This window comes from Podarcis erhardii (genome assembly GCF_964252035.2).
Source record: "Podarcis erhardii genome assembly, chromosome: 2".
Lineage (NCBI taxonomy): Eukaryota > Metazoa > Chordata > Lepidosauria > Squamata > Lacertidae > Podarcis > Podarcis erhardii.
In genome coordinates, this window is record NC_138498.1 from 51,767,270 (window position 1) to 51,788,867 (window position 21,598).

General features: G+C 44.4%; 1 protein-coding gene across 17 annotated transcripts in view; it reads right to left on the reverse strand.

Moving 5' to 3' along the window:
- Window positions 1–19,682, reverse strand: part of ABLIM3 (actin binding LIM protein family member 3) — a 148,646-nt gene extending 128,964 nt beyond the window's left edge. For 4 of the 17 annotated variants that reach the window (XR_014153987.1, XR_014153988.1, XM_081852097.1 and 1 more), the window contains exon 1: window positions 18,777–19,441. Coding sequence is in view for 15 of the 17 variants with exons in the window: in XM_081852097.1 (XP_081708223.1) it covers window positions 18,777–18,789 (13 nt within the window). In the remaining 2 variants the exon portion in view is untranslated. Of the gene's footprint in view, window positions 1–18,776; window positions 19,446–19,524 lie in introns of those variants that run through there. The other 13 variants (XM_081852098.1, XM_081852109.1, XM_081852107.1 and 10 more) reach the window with 9 other exon arrangements.
- Window positions 19,683–21,598: the final 1,916 nt, after the last annotated feature.

Consider the following 21,598-nt stretch of genomic DNA (forward strand, 5'->3'; position numbering starts at 1 on the left):
CCAATAAAGTGAGATGAGCGCCGCAACCCCAGAATTGGTCACGACTGGACCTAATGGTCAGGGGTCCCTTTACCTTTACTTTAACTCTTTAGAATGTTGCAGGTTTCAAGGCCTTGTTCTTCAACAGGCCTGGGTGTTTCAGGGCAAAAATATAGCTAGCCCATGGAAGCAACCCAGCAACTAGGGAGTGTCATTCTCAGGACTTGTGTTGATAGTTTGAGGATGTTTTAGATTTCCACTTAGAGAAGAACATTTGGGAGGGCAGCAGCTTGTATACACACACTGTTATCGAAAGAGAATGGGCCAACTGAAAGTATCACCTCGCCTACACTCTCTTATCTCCGAGTTCAACGTAGCAACAGTGTTCAAAGCAACTTGGATATTTATAGCATCTAAGAGGCCCAAAACACCTCAAAGCTCACCTTGCCCTCCTGTAATCTTGATCTGGTATAGAACCTGGCAAGGCTGCTAGATAGCAAAGTGATGAAATGTGAAAGGGAAACTCCCTCCTCAGGCACATAGGGCATGTTTACAAGAAACATAATTCAGAGAGGTTATTTAACAAGAGTTATCTTTCACCAAGGTAAAATTACTTCACTTTCTAGCAGTTTTCCAATTATCAATTCAGCATCTTCTGTGTCCTCCTATGAATGACTTTCTGCTTTCTCCTTTCCCATGTTGATATGATGACAGCCTGATGCATTAGTCACATAAAACACACACCTGAACAGATGCTAGGCAGTACTGCCTCTGCAGCAGAGATGGGTAAACATTTGTTTCTACCAATGGCCACTACACAGTCATACCTAGGGTCCCTTTTGCCCCTTGGCAAGGAGCTGTATCACTATACACACACTGGAGAAAAATCACTTTACCGCAATTGCCACATTAGAAATTACAGTGGTACCTCGGGTTACAGACGCTTCAGGTTACAGACTCCGCTAACCCAGAAATAGTACCTTGGGTTAAGAACTTTGCTTCAGGGTGAGAACAGAAATTGTGTGGTGGCAGCGGGAAGCACCATTAGCTAAAGTGCTACCTTAGGTTAAGAATGGACCTCCAGAATGAATTAAGTTCTTAACCAGAGGTACCACTGTACTACATTTTACACAACTCAAGTACTTGAAATGTCTGGAGTAAGGATGAGGCAAGGAGGAAGGGTGGGAAAATATCACATTCCTTTGTGCTGTGGTGAGAGGAGGACTGCTGGGGATGATGACACCCCCCCCCATCCAGCCATGCAGCCAATTAAAAAGTGTTGTCGTTTTTGAAAATAACTTATTTACTGCCTCTTCCAGGTGTAAAAGTAAAAGGATATTAAGTAGCATCCATAGGAAAAGCAGTGTGCCAGCTGGATTGTTAAAAAACTGGGCTTGATGGGCCAATGGTCCGACACAAGATGAGGGATGGGTGAATTTGTCAGTCTTGGTTTCTCATTTTTCCAATCTAAAGTTTCGTTCTCCGCATCTCCATGCCAGTTTACAGTTATGTCTTTTAAAAAGTTTTGTCATGAAAATTTGCCCAAATTTTCTCCTAATAGATACACTTTTATGAATTTTGTCTAATATATACATTTTTACAAAACAATTTTTCCTGATGCAATGCATTATGGTGTTATTTTCATGCATGCTTGACCACAGCATATGCACTGCAGAACTGCACTGTGAAATTCAGACGGGCAAATTTTGAAGGATGACTGAGTTTTGATTCTCATATTGTTTCAGAAAATGTGAATTAGGTAGGTTCAGCTTTCGATGTGAACCAAACTTAATTTCTCCCCTACTCAAGAGTAGATCCATCTGTTCAGGACAAGTAGCCAAAACCCAGTAACACAGCACCTCCTGTGTAGGCCCTGGGTTCAGTCTCTTACCTCTCCAGTGGACAGGTTTGCAAGTGGCAAAACTGGGAGATAAATCTGCTTGAGACCCAGGCAAACTGCTTCCAGTCAGAGGACACAGCACTGAGCACTTGGCCTAATGGTCTGTTCCAGTGCAAAACAACTTCCTGTATACAAATAGTTATGACATTATATATTCACTTGTTTTTTATATCTTCATAAACAATTTGTTTGATCTTAAAAATCAAGCAAATTGTTTATGAATATATATATATATATATATATATATATATATATATATATAATATGATCAAACATATCCATTCTTAAGGAAATCAGCCCTGAGTGCTCACTGGAAGGACAGATTGTGAAGCTGAGGCTCCAATACTTTGGCCACCTCATGAGAAGAGAAGACTCCCTGGAAAAGACCCTGATGTTGGGAAAGATTGAGGGCACAAGGAGAAGGGGACGACAGAGGACGAGATGGCTGGACAGTGTTCTCGAAGCTACAAACATGAGTCTGATCAAACTGCGGGAGGCAGTTGAGGACAGGAGTGCCTGCCGTGCTCTGGTCCATGGGGTCACGAAGAGTCGGACACGACTAAACGACTAAACAACAACAAACAATTTGTGGCTGAACATACTTGTTATCCTGTAACCTCTCATTTTCCTTTTGTACTGTGTTTACTAGTTTGTAAGCCTGTGGGCACAGGGACTGTTTTGCTTTTAAATCTTTGTATAGTGCCTAGAAAACTTCTGGTGGTTTGCAAACTAATAATAACAAATAACAATTCTATTATATGGCTTTGCACCAAATGCAGATTTCAAAGTTGTTAGTGGCTCTGCGGCGTTATCAGAGACCAGAAAAGGGAACAGCAGAGAACCAAAAGAACAGGCTGGAGAAGTTTACACCTTTTCTGACCAGCAACATCTGCACTTCTGGAAGAAAACCAGAGATTTCATTTCAGAATGCAATTATCTCGTTATTAGCCCCAATTATGGCTGATTTGGCTGTGGGGCTACAATGGCATGGAAACAAGGTTATAAGCTTTACAGTGGCAAAGAACGGAAGGGGACACTGGTAACAGAATTACTGTGGCAATCTAACATTTGGCTGGGCAATTTAGTGGAGTTTAAAGCCATTAAATGAAATGGCTGAGCCATTTACCAAATAACAGCTCAAGGTGATGTGCATATAACTACTTGGTGAGATGGATGACCATTCACTTCCACAGTCCAGCACTGATGCCACCAATCACTCATTTGTACCTGTTGTGGGGTAAAATGTAGCCATTCCACATGCTGGGATGAGACACATGACCCATGGCTCTGCACTTGGCTGTCATCATGGGTCTTCTTAAACAACTAAGTGATAAGGAAAATTTCACCACTCCCCTGTTTCCCTAGATTTTTAATCAACTGTAGTAAAAATTCTCCCCACCTACCTTATCTGTCAAGCTTATCTAATATTTATATACACACCATAATATATTAAAGAGTGTTTAAATAGTCATCTGTAATCACTCAAACTTAGAGACCCTCCTGTCTAGAGTCTAGACAGCCTAGAGAGTAATTTTCACATGCTCCTCACCATTTCTAACTCTTCTTGTTGTAGAAGGACACACTTTATTTCAAATACATTTCAAACCCTGATCAGTGCTTGAAATACAAGTCCAGTCTTCCCTCGCACTCTGCCACCCCACTCCGCCCTTCTTCTCTAAAGTCCTGGTGATATTGACAACAGCTGGGATGTCAGGAAATTCCAGCAGTGCCACTTGACATGTTCCAGCAAGTGCCTCTGATCAAGGGGAAGAAGCCATCACAAGGTATCAAATGAAACAATGGATTGCATTCTACAGAATACCTCATGCTACCAGATATAAAATATAGGCTGGAAAATATTTATAGTCAAATATTAGGTATGATAAGGGAACCGGTTGCCAAATATCAAGTACTATCAGATGCAAAGCAACAGGTGTCAAATATCAAATACTATCAACTGTTGATGGTCAGATACCAAATACTGTTAAATATCAAATATCACATCAACTACAATATACTACCAGATGTCAAATACTGCTTTCTAATATCTGCTTTTGCAGGTAACCAACAATGAACTTTGCAGAAGACTATTCAGAGAAAGATTTAAGAGGGTAAATTTGTTTTACGGAGCATCCTTGTTGGTAGGAATGTAGACTTACACAGAATATGAACCTTTTCTTGGTCAGCCAACTCTTATTTCCAAAGGATACTACTACCTGCTACAGAATCCAAAACCTAATGTAGTTCTGCATCTGTTGCTAGAACTTGCCTTTGCATTATTCTTACATATGCCTGATTCATGCAAACAGATGAGCTAATAATAAATCATTCCTAGATTTTTTCCACTTCAAACTTCATGTGAGGAATTATATATTTGGATGCTTTGCTAGGTGAGAAAATCAGGAGAACCTGTCTCTGTTATATCTAGTTTTCAATGTGCAGGGAGATGTTTGTCTTTCTCTGTGTGTATGGAGGAAAATCAAACCATGTGATCCTCGTATCTGACGTCTGTAGAGTCCAGGAACAATTTTAGTTGAAATTTAGGGGAACTAGACCTATGTGTATCTAGATTAACTGGCCATTTTGCTTGGGAGAGACTAAAAAGATAGCAGGAAGAAAGCCCAGAGTATCTGTACTGCAGGATTTAATATAATTTCAGCAAATCTCTGGAGTTCCACTGTAATTGCCAAAGTTGTGCTTTAGGTGCAAAAAGCACTGAGTATAGAGAGAAGGGCTGTAACACAGTGGCAGAGTTTCTTCCAACAATTTTTGTATGTTGGTGCCTATCTCATCAATTCTTGTTCTCACCAGCTGCCCTGCCAACATTGCTTCATCTCTCCAGGATGCATTTGTGGAAGAAGTCTTGGTCTACTTACTAATTAGGCGTCCAAAGGACATTTATTAAGCCTCTGCTTTGATGTGACATCAGGCTACAGCAGCCAACGAATGGGAGTGTGTGCTCTGCCCATTGGATTTTAGAAAGCAATGGGAGACATTGGGCTGTGCCCCATAATGCATTTATTCCACCCTGCCACTATCGCAAATATGATTATTCAGCCAAATTAAGTGCACTGCTATCATTAGGAAAGTTGCCCACAATTTTATCTGGGCACGCCAAGCACTTAAAATAATTCAGTTTCTCCAGTTGATGTTCTGGATTGATATCCATCAAATGTAGGGGTGGAATTAGAGAGCTTTGCCCTCTTCCTGTCCTCAGAGAGCCACTGCCCATGGTGCAAGAGGGCCAAGGAGGAAATACTTGAGATGACAAGTACGGCAGGTTAACCTAGGGTGGAAAAATGTATGCTGCTGGCAGGATTAATTTATTTTTAATGGACGGGCGACTGTAATGCAGGCCTGCAGAACTTGTGAGTGAGATCAAGCCAAATTGAAGCTCAGCAGCCATATATGGCAGTCATATAGGGGGCTCGTCTATATAGGGGGCATGAGGGGGTGTTGCTGCCGGCCTGGGCCTGTGAAAAACAGGTTGCCAAGCAACTAAAAGATCCAAGAAAGGCTCAATGAGTCACAAGTTGTGTAGGTTTGCTGTAATGAATGTGTGAATCATTACAGCTTGAAGCTGGAGTTTCCCTTCTGTGAATTCTACTCACAAAGGGTATTCTGATCCAATGGAGCCTCCCGCTGTGGGGGCAGGGAAGGCAACATCTCCTATGCTGTGCAAAGAGCCCCTCTAACTTTTTTGGATGAGAGTGGAGGCTGCAGACGAGAAAAGTGGAATCTGTGAAAATAACCTCCCGGCAGCAGGAGTATCCCTTGAGCAGTGTTCCACTCATGGGAAGTAAGGTTCCAAGCCACTTCTATATTTCTTACTGGTTCTAGTTCAGAAGGAACATCTTACACTTGTTGGATGGATCACAGAACCATTTCCCATGGATAAATAAAAGTGAAAACACCATGTCAGGATGTCACACATCCAATACACCGAAAGACAATCCCATTCATTGGGCAATGGATTCCAAAATAGATTTGGTTAATGGGAAAAAATTCTAAGCATATTGCATGACAAGTTGAACACGTTGTTGAGACTAGATGATTCACAGATAAACCATGATTCTTATTTGTGCTTTGAGCTCTTCCATCCAAGGAGAGATCAGATGACTGTAGTAAGGCAATAGGCTCTTCAGGGAGCCATTGTTTCTCACCACATGAACAAGCCGACACAAGCATCACATTTGGTAAGAAGCCAAGAATTCAATTTAAGTTACTAACAGATGCTAAAGAAAGAGGAGGCTTCGCCCTGCCAGACCTGAAATTATATTACGAAGCGTCTTGTCTCTGCTGGTTAAAGGAATGGATAAAACTAGAAAATACGGAGTTGTTAGACTTAGAAGGATTTGATAATAGATTTGGGTGGCACGCATATTTATGGTCTGGAAAGAAGAAAGGTCATAGAGGTTTTGAGAACCACATTTTCCGAAGATCGCTGATGGAAATTTGGGATAGGTACAAAAACCTACTCGAGCCAAAAACCCCACACTGGTTGTCCCCATTAGAGGTCATGAGTGTTAAAAAAACTAATATGAGAAAAAATTGGATTACATATGGAGATTTAATGGTTAAGGAAGGGGGGAAATGGAAAATGAAACCCTACGAAGATGTAAAAGAGCATTTATATGATTGGTTGCATTATTTACAAACAAATGAAATGTTTAAGAAAGACTTTAAGGAATATGGATATGCAGAGAAAGAGTCAAAATTTCAAATAGAAATAATAAATAACGAATATAAAATATTATCCAAAATGTACAAAATTTTGCTGGAATGGCATACAAAAGATGAGGAAGTTAAATCGGTTATGATAAAATGGGCCAGGGACTTTGGATATAACATACAAATTAATGATTGGATTAAACTATGGAATGAAAATATTAAATTCACCGCATGTACTGCGTTAAAAGAAAATATTATGAAAATGATGTATAGATGGTATATTACACCGGTGAAACTTGCAAAAATGTATAAAACATGTAAGAAATGTTGGACATGTAAAGATAAAGACGGTACCTTCTATCATATGTGGTAGGAATGTAAAAAAGTGAAGAGCTTCTGGGAATTGATTTATAATGAATTGAAGAAAATGTTGAAATATACATTTGTTAAGAAACCAGAGGCTTTTCTTTTAGGAATTATAGGAAATGAAATAAATAGAAAGGATTGTAAACTTTTCCAATATGCAGTAACAGCGGCGAGAATATTACTGGCCCAGAACTGGAAACAGGAACAAGTACCAACACTAGAGGAGTGGAGAATGAATATGATAGACTATGCAGAACTTGATAAATTGACAGGGAAGATCAGATATCTACGAGATCAAAAGTTTTTCGAGGACTGGGGAAAGTTGGTGGAGTATTGGGAAAGTATAAGTGATAATGAAATAACGTTGGTGGCATTTAAAGAAGCTCTGTAAAAGTCTAAGAAATATTGCAAAAAAGGAAAACAGGTATCAAAGGGTATATTAAAAGGCAATAGCAAATTTAAGAAATGTGTAATTAAAAAATCTAATTTGGATGATTATCAGAGAGGCTGAAGGAAGTCCAAAAGTGGAAAATTTGTTAAAGTTGTAATGTGATGTGATATGTATTTTTTATGATGAAAAACAATAAAAATTATTTATTAAAAAAAAGCATCACATTTGTGTGTTCCCACCTCTGGTGCAGCCACATGGTAATCAGAAGCTTTTGCCTTTGCTTATAACCAAACCCATGCTACATTCAGACTCTTGGAACTGTAGTTTCTTTAAGCTGTGGGTTTGGAACAAGTAAGGAACCGAAACCACACTTTGATCCTGATTCATTCTAACAAGCCATGCTTAAACAAACCACAGTTCTGTGAGCGCAGACAGGGAACAATGGCTTTTTTAGAAGGAGAGGTGAACATTTCCAGTCTACTCCATGCAGCCACTCACAAGGAAGGAGAGAGGGAAGTACATGTGACCAAGATTCACACAGGTTCATTCATATAGTGGGAAATCATGGTTTCTTATTGCCTTTGCCCTACCCTAAAGTGGCAAAACCACAATCACAAGAAGCAGCACAATCTTTTATTAGTCTTCTCTATTCCCTTAAAAACAACCACCCTTATTTGTCATATTTCTGCGATAATATTAGAAGCTATACACCTCTCCAATTTCTAGACTGCTGTTCACCACATCACTGTGATCCCACGGCAGTTTCCAACAATGCACAAAATAATACATAAAACGTAAGTTATTAAAAGCAACTGAGTTAATAAAAAACCAACTATAGAGCAACTGCAGGAGAACAATAAAGCCAAAGAGTGGTTACTAATTTTACTCAAAATGCCTGGGAGAATAGAATTGTTTTTACTTGCCAGCTGAAATCCATCAGAGTCTCCACTGTCCGATAAACAAGGGGGAAACCAATAGCAGACATTTGATTCACAGGGTTTTAACCCTGGCTTAAGTATATGTGCAGAATGAAGAGGACTGCCCTTAGTGACTGTCATCTCCACACACAATGTCTGTTATTTCATCAAGCCCATGTAGAAGAGCTGGTTCCATGTCCTCCCCATTCACTCACGTGAGTCCCTGAAGTAGCAGCAAACACCTCGGCAAATTCTGCCATGATGGCTGATCACTCATCATAGGAAACTGCACCCAGGCCTTTCACCAAGAGAAGGGGAAGAGCACACGGGGGCAGAAGATTGCCAGTGCCATGTGGTTCTTGTTTAATTACAGGGGGACTTAATAGAGTTTGCTAGTAAACACTTTGTAACCACATGTCCCTGGAGATTACTGTGCAATAATACTTAGTGGACGTAACTGGGATCCCTGATTTAGATGACAGAAATAGTCATTCAGTGCTCTTGTTCCTATAAGGTACTTAACATCCACCCTCTTCTGCCATGGCATGGTGATTACTAGACAACTGCTACCCAGAACTCACAGCTCCAATCACACTCTGTCCAGAGGCTGAATGCTGAAGTATTGAAGATATGGAGCTGCTTGAAGCTTCCCAAACAAGAATGCACGACAGAGCTAATGCCCTCCTTGAGAATATCAGGAGATAACCCACCCCCTATCCTTGTGACATCTACATGACTAACCCAAGAGGGACTGTGGAATCAGCATGGCCTATGCAGCCTCTACAGGGAGCTTTTTGGCACTTGCTCCTTCCAGGGGTGCCTTTTCACCATTTCCCCAGTTAAAACCATCTCCCATTCCCCAGTCATCACATGATGGACCATTACAATTGACCTGTGCATGGCCCCAGATGCTCCATGACTACCAAGAATGTCAAGCAAAGCTGTGAACACACACACAGTGGTGATCCAGATGGGAAAGAGTTCTAAATATCACAACTGGAGCAGAGATAATTTGACACCTAGGGAGGAATTCAACATCACACTATTACAATTGTTCTATCAGCGTAAGCCCTTCCGCTTGCCAGATAGAACATTCTTCTCTCCCTCTGCTGATCTGTTCTGGGAATTTTCTTGGCCACTTAGAGCCTTGCCAGGGTTGCACTAAGGGTTTCTCCAGAGCAACTGATTAGCTGAATCTGGCCCAGACAGATTGTTTTCAGTGGCATCCTTCTGATGAAACTAACCATGCACCAGGCCTCATAGGTAATTCTTTCCTGCTTCCATGGAGCTTGAGTCTTGTCCCAAGATAAGAGAGGGGTGGTGGAAGTGAAGTCAAAGGTGCTTTGCGCTTAGGTGTTGGACCATCAATCATTCTTCCTTGCAGCTGAGGCAATTGAAAAGCATAGAAGTTGAACTAAAAGTAACCATATTAGTAGCAGTGGCAGTAGAGGATCAACATCATGACAGAAGTTTGAAGCGATTTGCTGAAGGTGATGCATCTTTAGAATACAAACCTAATTCCACTTGGGATCAACCCCCACTGAATTTAGTAGAGTTTACTTCTGAGCAGACATGGGTCCCATCCACACCATACATGCATACTCTTAAAAGTCATGGGTTTCCCCAAAGAATCATGGAAACTATAGTTTGTTAAGGGTGCTGGGCTCACAGACCTACAGTTCCCAGCAGCTTTAATAAACTGCAGCTCTCGGGCTTCTTCATGATGGCTAAAGTGGTATCAGCGTGCTTCAAACATATGGAAATGACCTTGGTTAGGGCTGTGCTGTTAGTTGCCCTGCAGGAAGAACCAAACAGATACTCATCAGGGTTAGCTCAGTTTAATCTCCTTTGGGTGGATTTTCACTCGTGCATGTTCTTTTTTCCCCCCAGCAGAGAGTAAATCAAACAAGGGTGCTTTGTTGTGAGCCTGCCACTCCTAGGAGAGGAGCCTGCTGAACACAAGTGTGCTGCGGCCACCGTGGCAAGCCAGAGTACTGTGCAAGGTTTGGAGGATGTTCAAGAAGTGACTCATTGACCACTTACATAGGTGCGGTTCATTTCAGGTCAATAGCCCTGCATCAACGAACCACCCTTTGCAATGCTCCACAGCATTTGGAAAACAGGGCACAGAACTGGCGCAGTGTGGGAGGCAGGAATGGAAGCTTGTGAAGATATGTGAAGACCGTTGGATCTATTTGCTGTAGTGCTTGTGTGGGACTAGGAATCAGTCAATAGTTTCTTTCCTGGTGATACTGTTTTAAACAGCAATAGCAGAATAATAATCAGAGGCCAGTGGTGCCAAGAAGCATTCAGATGAAAACTACCAATCCTATTCTTATTGATAGGAAGTAAACCTCGATGAATTCAGCTCTCATTCTTTAGAAGAAGAAGAAGAAGAAGAAGAAGAGTTTGGATTTGATATCCCGCCTTTCAGTCCCTTTAAGGAGTCTCAAAGCGGCTAACATTCTCCTTTCCCTTCCTCCCCCACAACAAACACTCTGTGAGGTGAGTGGGGCTGAGAGACTTCAAAGAAGTGTGACTGGCCCAAGGTCACCCAGCAGCTGCATGTGGAGAAGCGGAGACGCGAACCCGGTTCCCCAGATTACGAGACTACCGCTCTTAACCACTACACCACACTGGCTCTCTTAAGCAAACATAGTTAAGATCAAGCTGTAAGGCTACATTGGCCCAGTTGTAGCTGGTGCCCATCGGGACTGGTGGGGAAGAAAGCGGGGAGCCCAGCAGCAAGTGGAGACAGAGCAAAAGACGGGCAGAGCCCACAAATGCCCATTTGGCTCCTCTTCTCCTCCCTGCTGAATTCTACAAGGGTAGCATGAAGACTAAAGAGGGAAAGGCTGGCAGCCAGGGCTATCCCAAGTTAACTGGGAGAAGAAACACTTTCATTTGTTTGTCCTGAATTGCCTGCTAGTGTTCTGAACCCCAGGCCTACCTGGCAGCAAGGCCAGGTATGTCAAGTCCCCAGTCCAGGGTCAATCCATGTGTCTAAAAGTCCAAATGGAAGCATCGTCCCGTAGACATCCAGGAGCATCCAAACCAAGGTCCATCAACTTGGGCAGTTGAGCAGACACAGCACTTCAGCTCTGCTTCCCTTTTTTACTTTGCATGCTGATTGCAGCACCTGGGCTTGATGAGGCAGGTGACCCTCACCTGCTCCCAGCCTACTCTAGCTGAGGCAGGCTTCCTCAAACTCGGCTCTCCAGATGTTTTTTTGGCCTACAACTCCCATGATGCCTAGCTAGCAGGACCAGTGGTCAGGGAGGATGGGAATTGTAGTCTCAAAACATTTGGAGTTTGAGGAAGCTTGAGTTTGAGGAAGCTTGTGCTGAGGAATCACACACCACCTCCCAGAGCTAGCGAGCCCCACCTGGCCAGCTAGGGAGCTGGGCTGTGGGCCCTTGCCTGCCTCAGCCTCCAGGAGCACCCCTTCCGCTACTTCCTATGCTTCAGAACCCACCATGTTCATGAGGACAGGGGTCCCTCTGGCTCTGGGGATGGGTCCTGCTGCTCTGGTTCCTGTGCACTGACCCCCATCCCCTTGTCATCCTCCATCGTCTCATGAGTATTTCCTACACCAACCTCTCCTTCCCTACCCACAGCTTGCCCCAGTGTGTCCCACTCCAGTCTACACCCCTCACCATGATCCTCTCCATCCTCCTTGTTGTCCTGCCAGTTCATGACAGCCAGTCACTTTCACGGGAAAATTCTGATTCATGCATGACTCAAAACATTTTACCTCTTCTTCAGATTGCAGTCTCAGGTTCTCTCTCTGTTTGTCTGTCTGTCTCTCTCTCTCACTCCCTCTTTCAAGCAAAACTAAATATATACATTTATGCCTGTGTGCTAACACATTCATTCATAAACGCATTTAACGCAGATGATAAAATAAGAAACGGGAGTCTTGTAATGTCTCTATGTGGTTGTGAAGGAGTCCAACTCAAAGATACTAAGAATTATTCCCCTACCTACTACAAAAATTAGTGCCTGGTACTTGTTAGCTGAGGAAAATGAGTGCAATGTGCACAAATGGTAACTTTAAATAAATAGAAGGCAATCTGATAGTAAATGAAAAGAGCTAGAATAATGAATGAGATTAGAACAAAACAAAACAAAACACACAGAATATGGGCTTTGATGTATAAAATGATGGGCATAAAAGTTAACTGCTCATGTGGTATGTGTGGCTGGTCTCCTGTTTCCCGTGACATATAACATGTGTCCTAATATTGGGACCAGAAATTGATAGCTGGCAGAATTGGGGTGAGGGGGTGGGGGTGTACGGAGTTCCTCTCTGTGGTTTTTCCTGGCAGTGGCTTGTACCAAGGGACCCAGCTTCAATAGAAATGCTCAGAGGCATCGATGTACCTATTTATAACCTTATGAATCCTTTTGTAGCTAATTAGTGGTGCTAACTTTCAGGAGATATATTAATAGCTTTACACATGTAAATACCAATGTAACAGCTCCTGGCCCAACCCTCTCAAATGCCATATTAAATCCAGTATCAATGAAAGAACAAAGAGCCTTTCTTCTCACTGTGCAGTTCTCCCCAGCAAGCTCCTGTATCACTTCATGTCACGACCCCCTACGAAACGGAGAGAATGCAGAACTTTCTGTTCTTTTGTAGCATTGCTCCAATATACTTTACATGGCCTGATCATGGGAGTCCATATAAATAGCAACAGGTGTGCCCATCATAAGATGGCCCTCACCAACAAAAAGAATCAGGGTCTATCTTGGCTTGAAATGCCAGACTTGTGGTTTTGAACGATCAGCAAACCGTGATGTGTAGGCTACCTGCGCTTTTCAGATAAAATACACGAAGAGCACAACAAATCCTGGCACCTTGACAGAAAACAAACCACAACACTGAGGCCTGCCAATGGTTTGCAGCAACCTGCAGAAAACTGCACAGAGGACTTTGAGCCACTCAGGGAGCCACTGAGCCCAAGTGGCCCACGATGCTGAGCTGCTATCATGCTGATGCAATTTCAGTTGACATCTGCACGGTGGCCATTTCATGGGCAGGGGCTTTTGATGATACCCAAGCACAATAAGATGTGTTTAGGGCAAAGCAGCTGCTCTCCTGTCCCTTCCTGGTTCCAGACAGAACCCTGATATTATTGTAACACATAGCTTAGAAATAAGAGGCTTAAAAGGAATCTATGAGCCAGATACTCAGCTGCTATAAACTGGCAAAATTCCTCCAAAGCGAGTGGGGCAGGGTGCCGATTGACATCAGCAGAGATTTTCTTGCTGAGCAGTTGGAAAATGTGAGAAAAAATGATTTAGGTTTCATCAGGACAACAGCAGTTGTAGTTTGAAAAAGTGCTCTTTGATCCCAATCTCATTTATTGTCACAACAAGCCTGCAAGGTGGGACATAAATATATTACCTTTATAGGTGGAAAAACCAAAGCTGAAACATTGTAGCTTGCTCAAAGCAACCCACGTTGATCCAAACCCAGATCTCTCAAGACCAAAACCAAGCCAACATCCACTGAACCATGCTGGTCCCTTCATTTTAGCAGACACTTTTGTCTCCTTGTCTGGGAGATCTTTGCTCTGTCATATACAAGGCATAGTTTCAATTCCTGCGCTTGCGTTATGGGAGTGCTTGACATAGCTGTGAGTTGACTCAAGGGTAATTATCTTCTCATCTAGCACACATACTGGATGGTATTTCGGGTTAGGGAACTTATAGAAAGGATTCAGTGGCGCATTTCTAGCAAGAGAACAGTTGTTAACAGAAGGAATCAGGCCTACAGGAGAATATATTATGTATGCTAGTGTCATTAAAGATTAGAGATGCTTTCTGGGGGGAGCCATGCAACAGGTTTCATGCACTGGTTTTGGATCTGAAGAGGAGCTGACGCCTCCATCACCACCACTTCCTTTCCCTAACTGGCTCAAAACATGGTTTTTTAATGGGCACTGCCCCACACGAAATAATGCCACGTTTCCTCGGAGGCTAACATCCCCACCCCAATTCAGACAAAGCTCTTTTTGTTTTGGCCAAGTTTGCAACAGACCTTTTCTGCCTATATGACACAGTCCATCTGCAGTGGAGTCTGAATTGCAAGAGGAAGAGAAGGTCGCTTGCCATTGTGCTGAGGTTTCCTATGATGGCTGTCGCCAAGTACCTGCCCATGGATTGCCTTAGCCAGAATGAAAGGAAACACAGGAGAATTTGTAAGCTGTAGAATTAAACCAGAGTGGAATGGAAGCCGCTAAGAGCATTAGCCTAGTATTCTACTTCAGGACACAGGGGACTATGCTTGGCATGTACTGCCATCCGAAGCAAGTTTACTCAGAAGTCTATCTCTCAGACTCAATGGCACTTAATGTCTAGAAAGTGTGCTTAGGACTATAGCCAAATACCTGCATGGCTGGTTATATATCAGTCCCCAAGGGGTAGTGTACCACTTAAGCTTCCCACACTTATAGTATCACAGAGTCACTTAGAGACCCACATCCACCAAACTGCTGTAAGGCTAAGATCCGTGATGATGTTCTGATCCCATGTTGGTGGTAGTAGGATGGCGAGGTGGTGGTGAGGGGCACTCAAAGGACCTCAATTCTGCTGCTTACTGGCAGATAAAAGAGGGAGTGGCAAGGCAGCATAGAGGTGGGAGTGCTGTGCAAATTCACCAATGGCAGCACTGGATGGGTTTTGCCAGCGTGTTTGCACTACACCAACCTCATTGCCACTTCATCCCTTCCCATCTTTCTCATGGGAAGCAGCACCAATGGGACTGACCAAACATCAGCTGAGTACTGCAGCCCCCACCATGCCATCTGCTATTGATACCGACCTGGTATTTTTTCATCCCTTCCCATCTTTCTCATGGGAAGCAGCACCAATGGGACTGACCAAACGTCAGCTGAGTACTGCAGCCCCCACCATGCCATCTGCTATTGATACCGACCTGGTATTTTTTTTAATTCCCAAGAGTTCATCACAGTCTAGCACAGCCTTTCCCAACCTGGTGCCCTCCAGCTGTTGTGGACTACAACTCATATCAGCCCCAGCAAGCAGCGATGGGAGTTGTAGTCCAAAACAGCCGGACAGTATCAAGGTGGAGAATACTGGCCTAGAAGCACACTTTTATGGTGACCAAAACATAGGATGGGACTGCGGAGGTAGGAGCTGGCATGATGCTCAGTGGATGGGATTAGTAAGGACTAGGGTGAGGGGGCATTCCTTCTTCAATCCACTTGCACCCCTTTCATTTCTTCCACATAAGTGGATGGTTGCTTTTCTGACTCTTCTTCTGCATTATTACCGGTAATATTATTATTTGTACCTGCTCAGTTTTATTTGTGATCCACTGTTGCATTGTGTTTGTTCATCTGGTTTTTAGGAGAAATGACTGAATAACGTGTTCTTATTGCATTTGTGTGAACTATACAGATATTTTATTTAATTACTATATTAAGCAGTATAAACATTTTATAAACAACTAAATCCCAATGGGGGGGGGGAGAAAGAGAAGCACAGCGCTTGTCAATTCTCCTTCAGTGAGAGCAGTGTACACACCCCCTCTACCAGGTGGACAGGTTTCGCTGGCAAGGGTTGCATCTCGCTACAAGTTCTTGTGATACAAGCTATTTCCTCCATGTCTATCCAAAGCCATCATAACGAGGGTCTTCCAGTTTGGAGCATGCTGATAAACAATCATGTATTATGCAAAGAGGTATGGGCACCACAGCAGAAAGGTGGACATACCCTGTATGTTTGTGCAGTGTTAGAAGCTGAGATATGAAAGCTAGGACCTAAATGGCACCTTAAACGTAGATTATGGGAGCAACAACGGAATGTCTAGGTGCACTTTTTTATAACAAGAATACAAAGCTGAAAATGAACGAACTGCAGGTAAAATCTCATATTCATTTTTCACCTGGTCTAGTCCTTATCTGAAGAGTACAAAAAACAAAGCCATGCTTCCCCTGCCTGCCCCCCCCAATATTCTTAAGAGAGTCTCTTCTCCAGTCTTCAGAGGGTGGCTGGAAGTGGGGAGACAGAAAAAGGTCCTCTTTCCCTTCCACTCTGGAGTTTTAATCTGAAATCTTAGGTTAAGTACTGCGCCCAGAGATCAGAAACTGCTTGCGCTAATGAAATTCCTTGTTGCAAAATGCACCTAGAACCATGGGAGTTTCGGACGCTGTGTTTCTGTGCCCTGGCCAATCCAAGAGTTCAAAATTTTTGGTTATGGATTCATCTAAATAGGAAGCTTATTGCTTCATAAAAAAATAAGTCATTGTACCATTGGGGGGGGAGCACAAATCACTTTGCAAAGTGAGGTGAGGGTACCATTCAGTACAGAGAGGAGGACAAAGGCACATAAATGTGGCGTGGCAGATTGACTCAGCCAACCTGAGCCAAGTCCATGTTGGCTCAGCCATTATGGAATTAGGAATGGACCCCAGAGACCTTAAGTTCAAACACAGGCACCCTACCCCAGCCACAAGTGAAAGGGCACACTGCTCTGTTTCCTTCTCCTAACTCTCATGCGGCTGCTGGTGGCAAATCTGTAATTTTCCCTTTAAGTAGCTGGTTGCGGACACAGCACACAAAATGGACAGGGGGCAGCGCTTAGTGGCCCAAGGATGGAGGGATGAAATGCTGGGCCCTGCAAACAGTAATTATCAGCATCCAAACTGATTATTAAGCTCTGGAGAAAGAAACTGCTACTGAGCAGCAGTTGTCGTGTATCTGTATCCTTTTCCCTTGAGAGGAACCCCTTCATCCTGTCCTCCTTTGATTCCATCTTCTCTGGAGAAAAGAGAACTCTGCTCCCCTCAAGGCCATTTATTTACCAGTTCTCTGAAGGTGATGGCGGAGGTAGGTGAGCACCCCATGCCTTTTGTTATTGTGCATCCATGAGGTTCTGATGCCTACTGTCTGCCTCTGCTAACCCAGCTTCCTCTTGCCCCAAAATCCACCAACCCAGCCCAAGACCCAGGCGTGGCTTCCGCAGAGGGCACCCAGAAAGTTTTACTTGTCTATGACACATACACAGCCTACAAAACCTAGAACTGCCTGTTCTCAGGGCTGAACTGCGCTGTCAAGGAATGCTTTCTGTGCAATCCGTCTTGAAGAGACATCAGCACCACCTGCTTGCATTGAGAAACCCAGGATCAACAACAGACTCGCCAGTGAGCTGGCCAAAAGGGAGAGGAACCTTAAGGAGGGGTGCATGGAACTCCTAGACACACAGGCAGATGCCTTGTACCAAGTCAAACCATTGCTCCTCCTGGCTTAGTATTGTCTGCACTGACTGGCAGTGTCTCTCCAGGTCTTCTTCTCAGCCCTACTGGGAGATGCCAGGGTTGAACCCAGGACCCTGTGTATGCAGAGCAGATGCTTTCCCACTGAGCTAGGACCCTTCTCCAGATCCACTGGCTGCTGCCCTGTTTGATGAGAATCCCATTCGCTATGTGCACAAAGATGCTATTTGTCATTCAAAGTCAAATTCCAAGGAGACTGCCACAAACTGAACTGCCCGCTATCACATAAGCTGCCTTATGCTTCCCCCAGCTCAGCATTATCTTCCTTGACAGGCAGTGGCGTCCCAAGCCAGAGGTCCTCATCTCCCCCAGCCTTGCTCCTCCAGATCCTGAGATGTTATCTTGGGACCTCCTGCGTGTAAAGTGTGTGTCTCTACCAATGAGCGCCGGGCTCTCCCCGAAGTGGCATGATGCGTAAGCTATAAAGGTAGCTTGGGCTAGCTTCCCTTTAATGGAAGGGGCAAAACCCTCACCAACAAAGTAGATGTGTGTGTTGTTGGGGGGGGGGGACAACAGCAGCAGCACACAGAGTAATAAGGGAATGACAAAATGAGAGAGCGAGGCAGCAGCTTGAAATTGCCAATCGCTCTGCTGTGCCATAAAATGGGCACCTGTCTGTACCCACTCTATTCTTGCACAGCCTATCCGGCTGTTTCCACTTATTTAAGAAATCCAGATGTGGTGCCTTGGTTGATGATAGCTCTCTTTATTTTATTTAAACGCACACTAGTGTCCAGTATAGAATAGTATGAGGAGAGGTCAAGGCTTGGTACCCCCATCTTTATGCAAACACACACACAGAGAGAGAGACACACAACACGCACATTCCCCAATGCCTCTCTCTTTGAACTCTGCCCTGGGACACCCGCTGATGGTATCCTGCTGACTCCGGCGTCTACACACAGGGTGGCACAGGCTGAAGGCAAGAGTGAGTAGACTACACACTGGAGTAGAACGAGGGGCTGCAGAGGGCTTTCCAACCACAGAGCACACAGAGACAATGCCATTGAAGCCCAGCTGTCAGAAAATACAGATGTGGAAGGGGCGAAAGGGGGCCAACGGACTCAGGTAGACCCCAATTAAAAAGAAAGAAAGGGGGGGGGCATAAGAGAGAACCAAAGAAGGAAAAGAGACCTTAAGCCGATCAGCTGCCACGTCTCTCTTGCTGCCTGTGACATTCTGGTCCCAATGCAAAAAGAAGCAGCGGTTCCACCCCCAGCAAAGCAAAGGAGTCTGGTACTTACTGCTGGTGCTCATGATGATCCGGCCCCGTTCTTCTCATTCAACAAAGGGAGGGAAAACTGTCCTTTAAATTCTCTCCGGTGCCTTCCGCTGCCCCCTCCTCCTTTTCGTGGCAGCAAGTCTTTTTTATAGAAAGGGGAAAAAATCCTAAAGGAGAAAAAAAAAAAACCCTTCCCTAGAGAAATATACGTATTATTTCCGTTTGATTCCCGTCCATCCGCAGGTGTCTCCTTGATCACCCGGGCTATATTCTCTCTCTCTCTCTCTCTCTCTCTCTCTCTCTCTCTCCGGGCTTCTGTCTTTGCGCTTAATCTTGGACGGACAGATAATAAGGTCAGGGGTGGGGTTTAAAAAAGGGAGCGAGAGAGAGGATAAAAGCAGCAGCCTAAGAATCAGTCCGGACCAGGTGCCTTCCCGCCCTCGCTCTGCCCCCCAGCCGGTCTTCCCCCCACCGATCCACCCGGCGCAGCCCCTTCGTGTGGACGCCGCGTCTCCCGCGCCAGGCTCGCCTTCTGGCGCTGGGGCTGTCAGGCAGCGCGCAGCCCGATGCCAGCTCCAGCTCTTCCTACGGCTCCAGGGGGGTGTGGATCCGGGAAGGACGGGGAGCGGAGGGCGGGGGGGGGGCGTCTAGATGCACGCAGCTTGCTTATCAAACGAGCGAGCGGAGCCTCTTCCTCACCCCCCCCCCCCGTTTCAGTAGCTCTGAATGAGCCTCGAATCTCCCCGCGAGGAGCCCCGCCCAGCGCTCACCTCGTTCCAGCCAAGTTTGTCAATAGGAGCCTCTTTCAGGTGCAGCGGGAGGAGTTTTCGCGAAGACAGCGCCGGCTGCAAATTGGGATGAAAGGCGAAAACGGGAGTGGGGGGAGAGAAGGAGGGAAGCGGCGTGCGGGGGGGGGGGGATGGAATAGCACCATTGGGCTGGGTTTGTTTCACTGCCGGGAGAAAACGGGATGCTGCCTTCTGCCACCTGCTGGTGGAAATGGGACTGCGCGGGTGACAGGCGATGAATCCAGTTTGCAAGCGGCGGGAAGAAGGGTGGGTGTGGGTGGGTGTGTAATTATTTGTTAATGTCCTGTGAAAAATAGCCATTGCGGTTTCTGCAAAGTCTTGAACATGGGGGTGTCTGTTTATTTATTGGTATGTATTTGCTTGGCGGGGGGGGGGGGAAATGTATAAGCAACCTAACAAATTTTAAAGGCACCTCTACGTGGTGTACACAAAACCGTGTGTCACAATTGTCAATAATATGCAAATAAAAATCAGCAAATGTTGAAAACAAGCATGCATAACTGAAGTATGTGTTAGGATAGGCTTGTTGAAATAATTTTTTTCTTGGGTGTCTAAGAGCATAAGACGAGAGTAGAGGGAGAACATAGCCAAACTATCTAGTAGCCATTGATACACTGATCCTCCATGCAATTGTTCTAATTTTCTTTTAAAGTCATCCAAGCTGGTGTCCATCTCTGCCTCCTGTAGCAGTGAGTTCCATAGGTTAACCATGCTCTGTGTGAAGAAGCACTTTCTTTTATCTGTCCTGAGTCTTCCAACGTGCAGCTTCATTGGGTGGCCTCGGGTTCTAGTGTGATGAGAGAGACGGAGGGGGAAAAAGATTTCCTTATCTGCTTTCTCCACACCAAGAATAATTTTATGTATTTCTGTCATGCCTGCTTCCACTTGCTATTTTTCTAAACTAAAAGGCACCAGATGCTGTAACACTTCCTCATAGGGGAGTCAATAAAACACTATTCTGAGGGTACCCACCTAATGTTAATAGGCCCCTTGCTCCCAATCTGTAAAATGGGAACAACCATAGCCAGGGAACAATTCATAGCAAGGTTCAAAGGCTTGCTCTTGGATGTACTCAAGATTAAATTGTGATAATAGTGTATTTCAAGAGCAGTTGTTCTACTTGCTTTTTTAAAAAACAAACACACACCTTATAATCAACAGAAACCTACTAACAAAGAATAAACATGTACTCTGACAACTCCCCACCCCCACGCCTAGATTAAGCCTGTGATGAGGCAAACAAGGTAGCAACTGCAGAGCATAATGAAGCCAAGATTAACAATAATATTCAGTGACCATATTTCACAGTGTTCTCTTCCCATCTGGGAAAAAAAAATCAAGGGAATGTGGGTGCTTTCTGTGTGGACTCAGTATAAGGCAACTTCTTATGTTCCTAAGCTCACTAAGACTTTCCCCAACAGAATTTATACTTGTACTATTTCTTGTTTTTAACTTTTTGTGCTTTGATATGGGTTGCAAGATAGATTGTTGATGCATCTTGCTAGCAGGCTAGAAGAGTAGCTTTTGAGAACCCCGGTAGGTTAACGTAAGAACATTAGAAGTGTCTGCTGGATCAGCCCAGTGCCAGCATCTTGTTCTCACAGTAGCCAACCAGATGCCGATGGTCAGTCTGAAAGCAGGACCTGAGTGCAACAGTGCTTTTCCTGCACAATGAAAATTATCCCAGTGATCAGGAACGCTGCACAGTCCTGGGTTCTAATTGCCTAAGAGGCTGGAAAGGGGAGTTTAAACACTGTTTCAGAGGAGCCAGGACATGGAATGTTGTACAGGGCCTGTACTACAGAGGCCAAAGAAGCTGATCTGAAAGCAAGAAGGTTGGAAAGCTGCATTGCCAATGGTCTAGAGCAGGCATAGGCAAACTCTGGCCCTCCAGATGTTTCGGACTACAATTCCCATCATCCCTGACCACTGGTCCTGTTAGCTAGGGATGATGGGAGTTGTAGTCCCAAACATCTGGAGGGCTGGAGTTTGCTTATGCCTGGTCTAGAGGCCTGTGTGTTACTCAAGCGTGCAG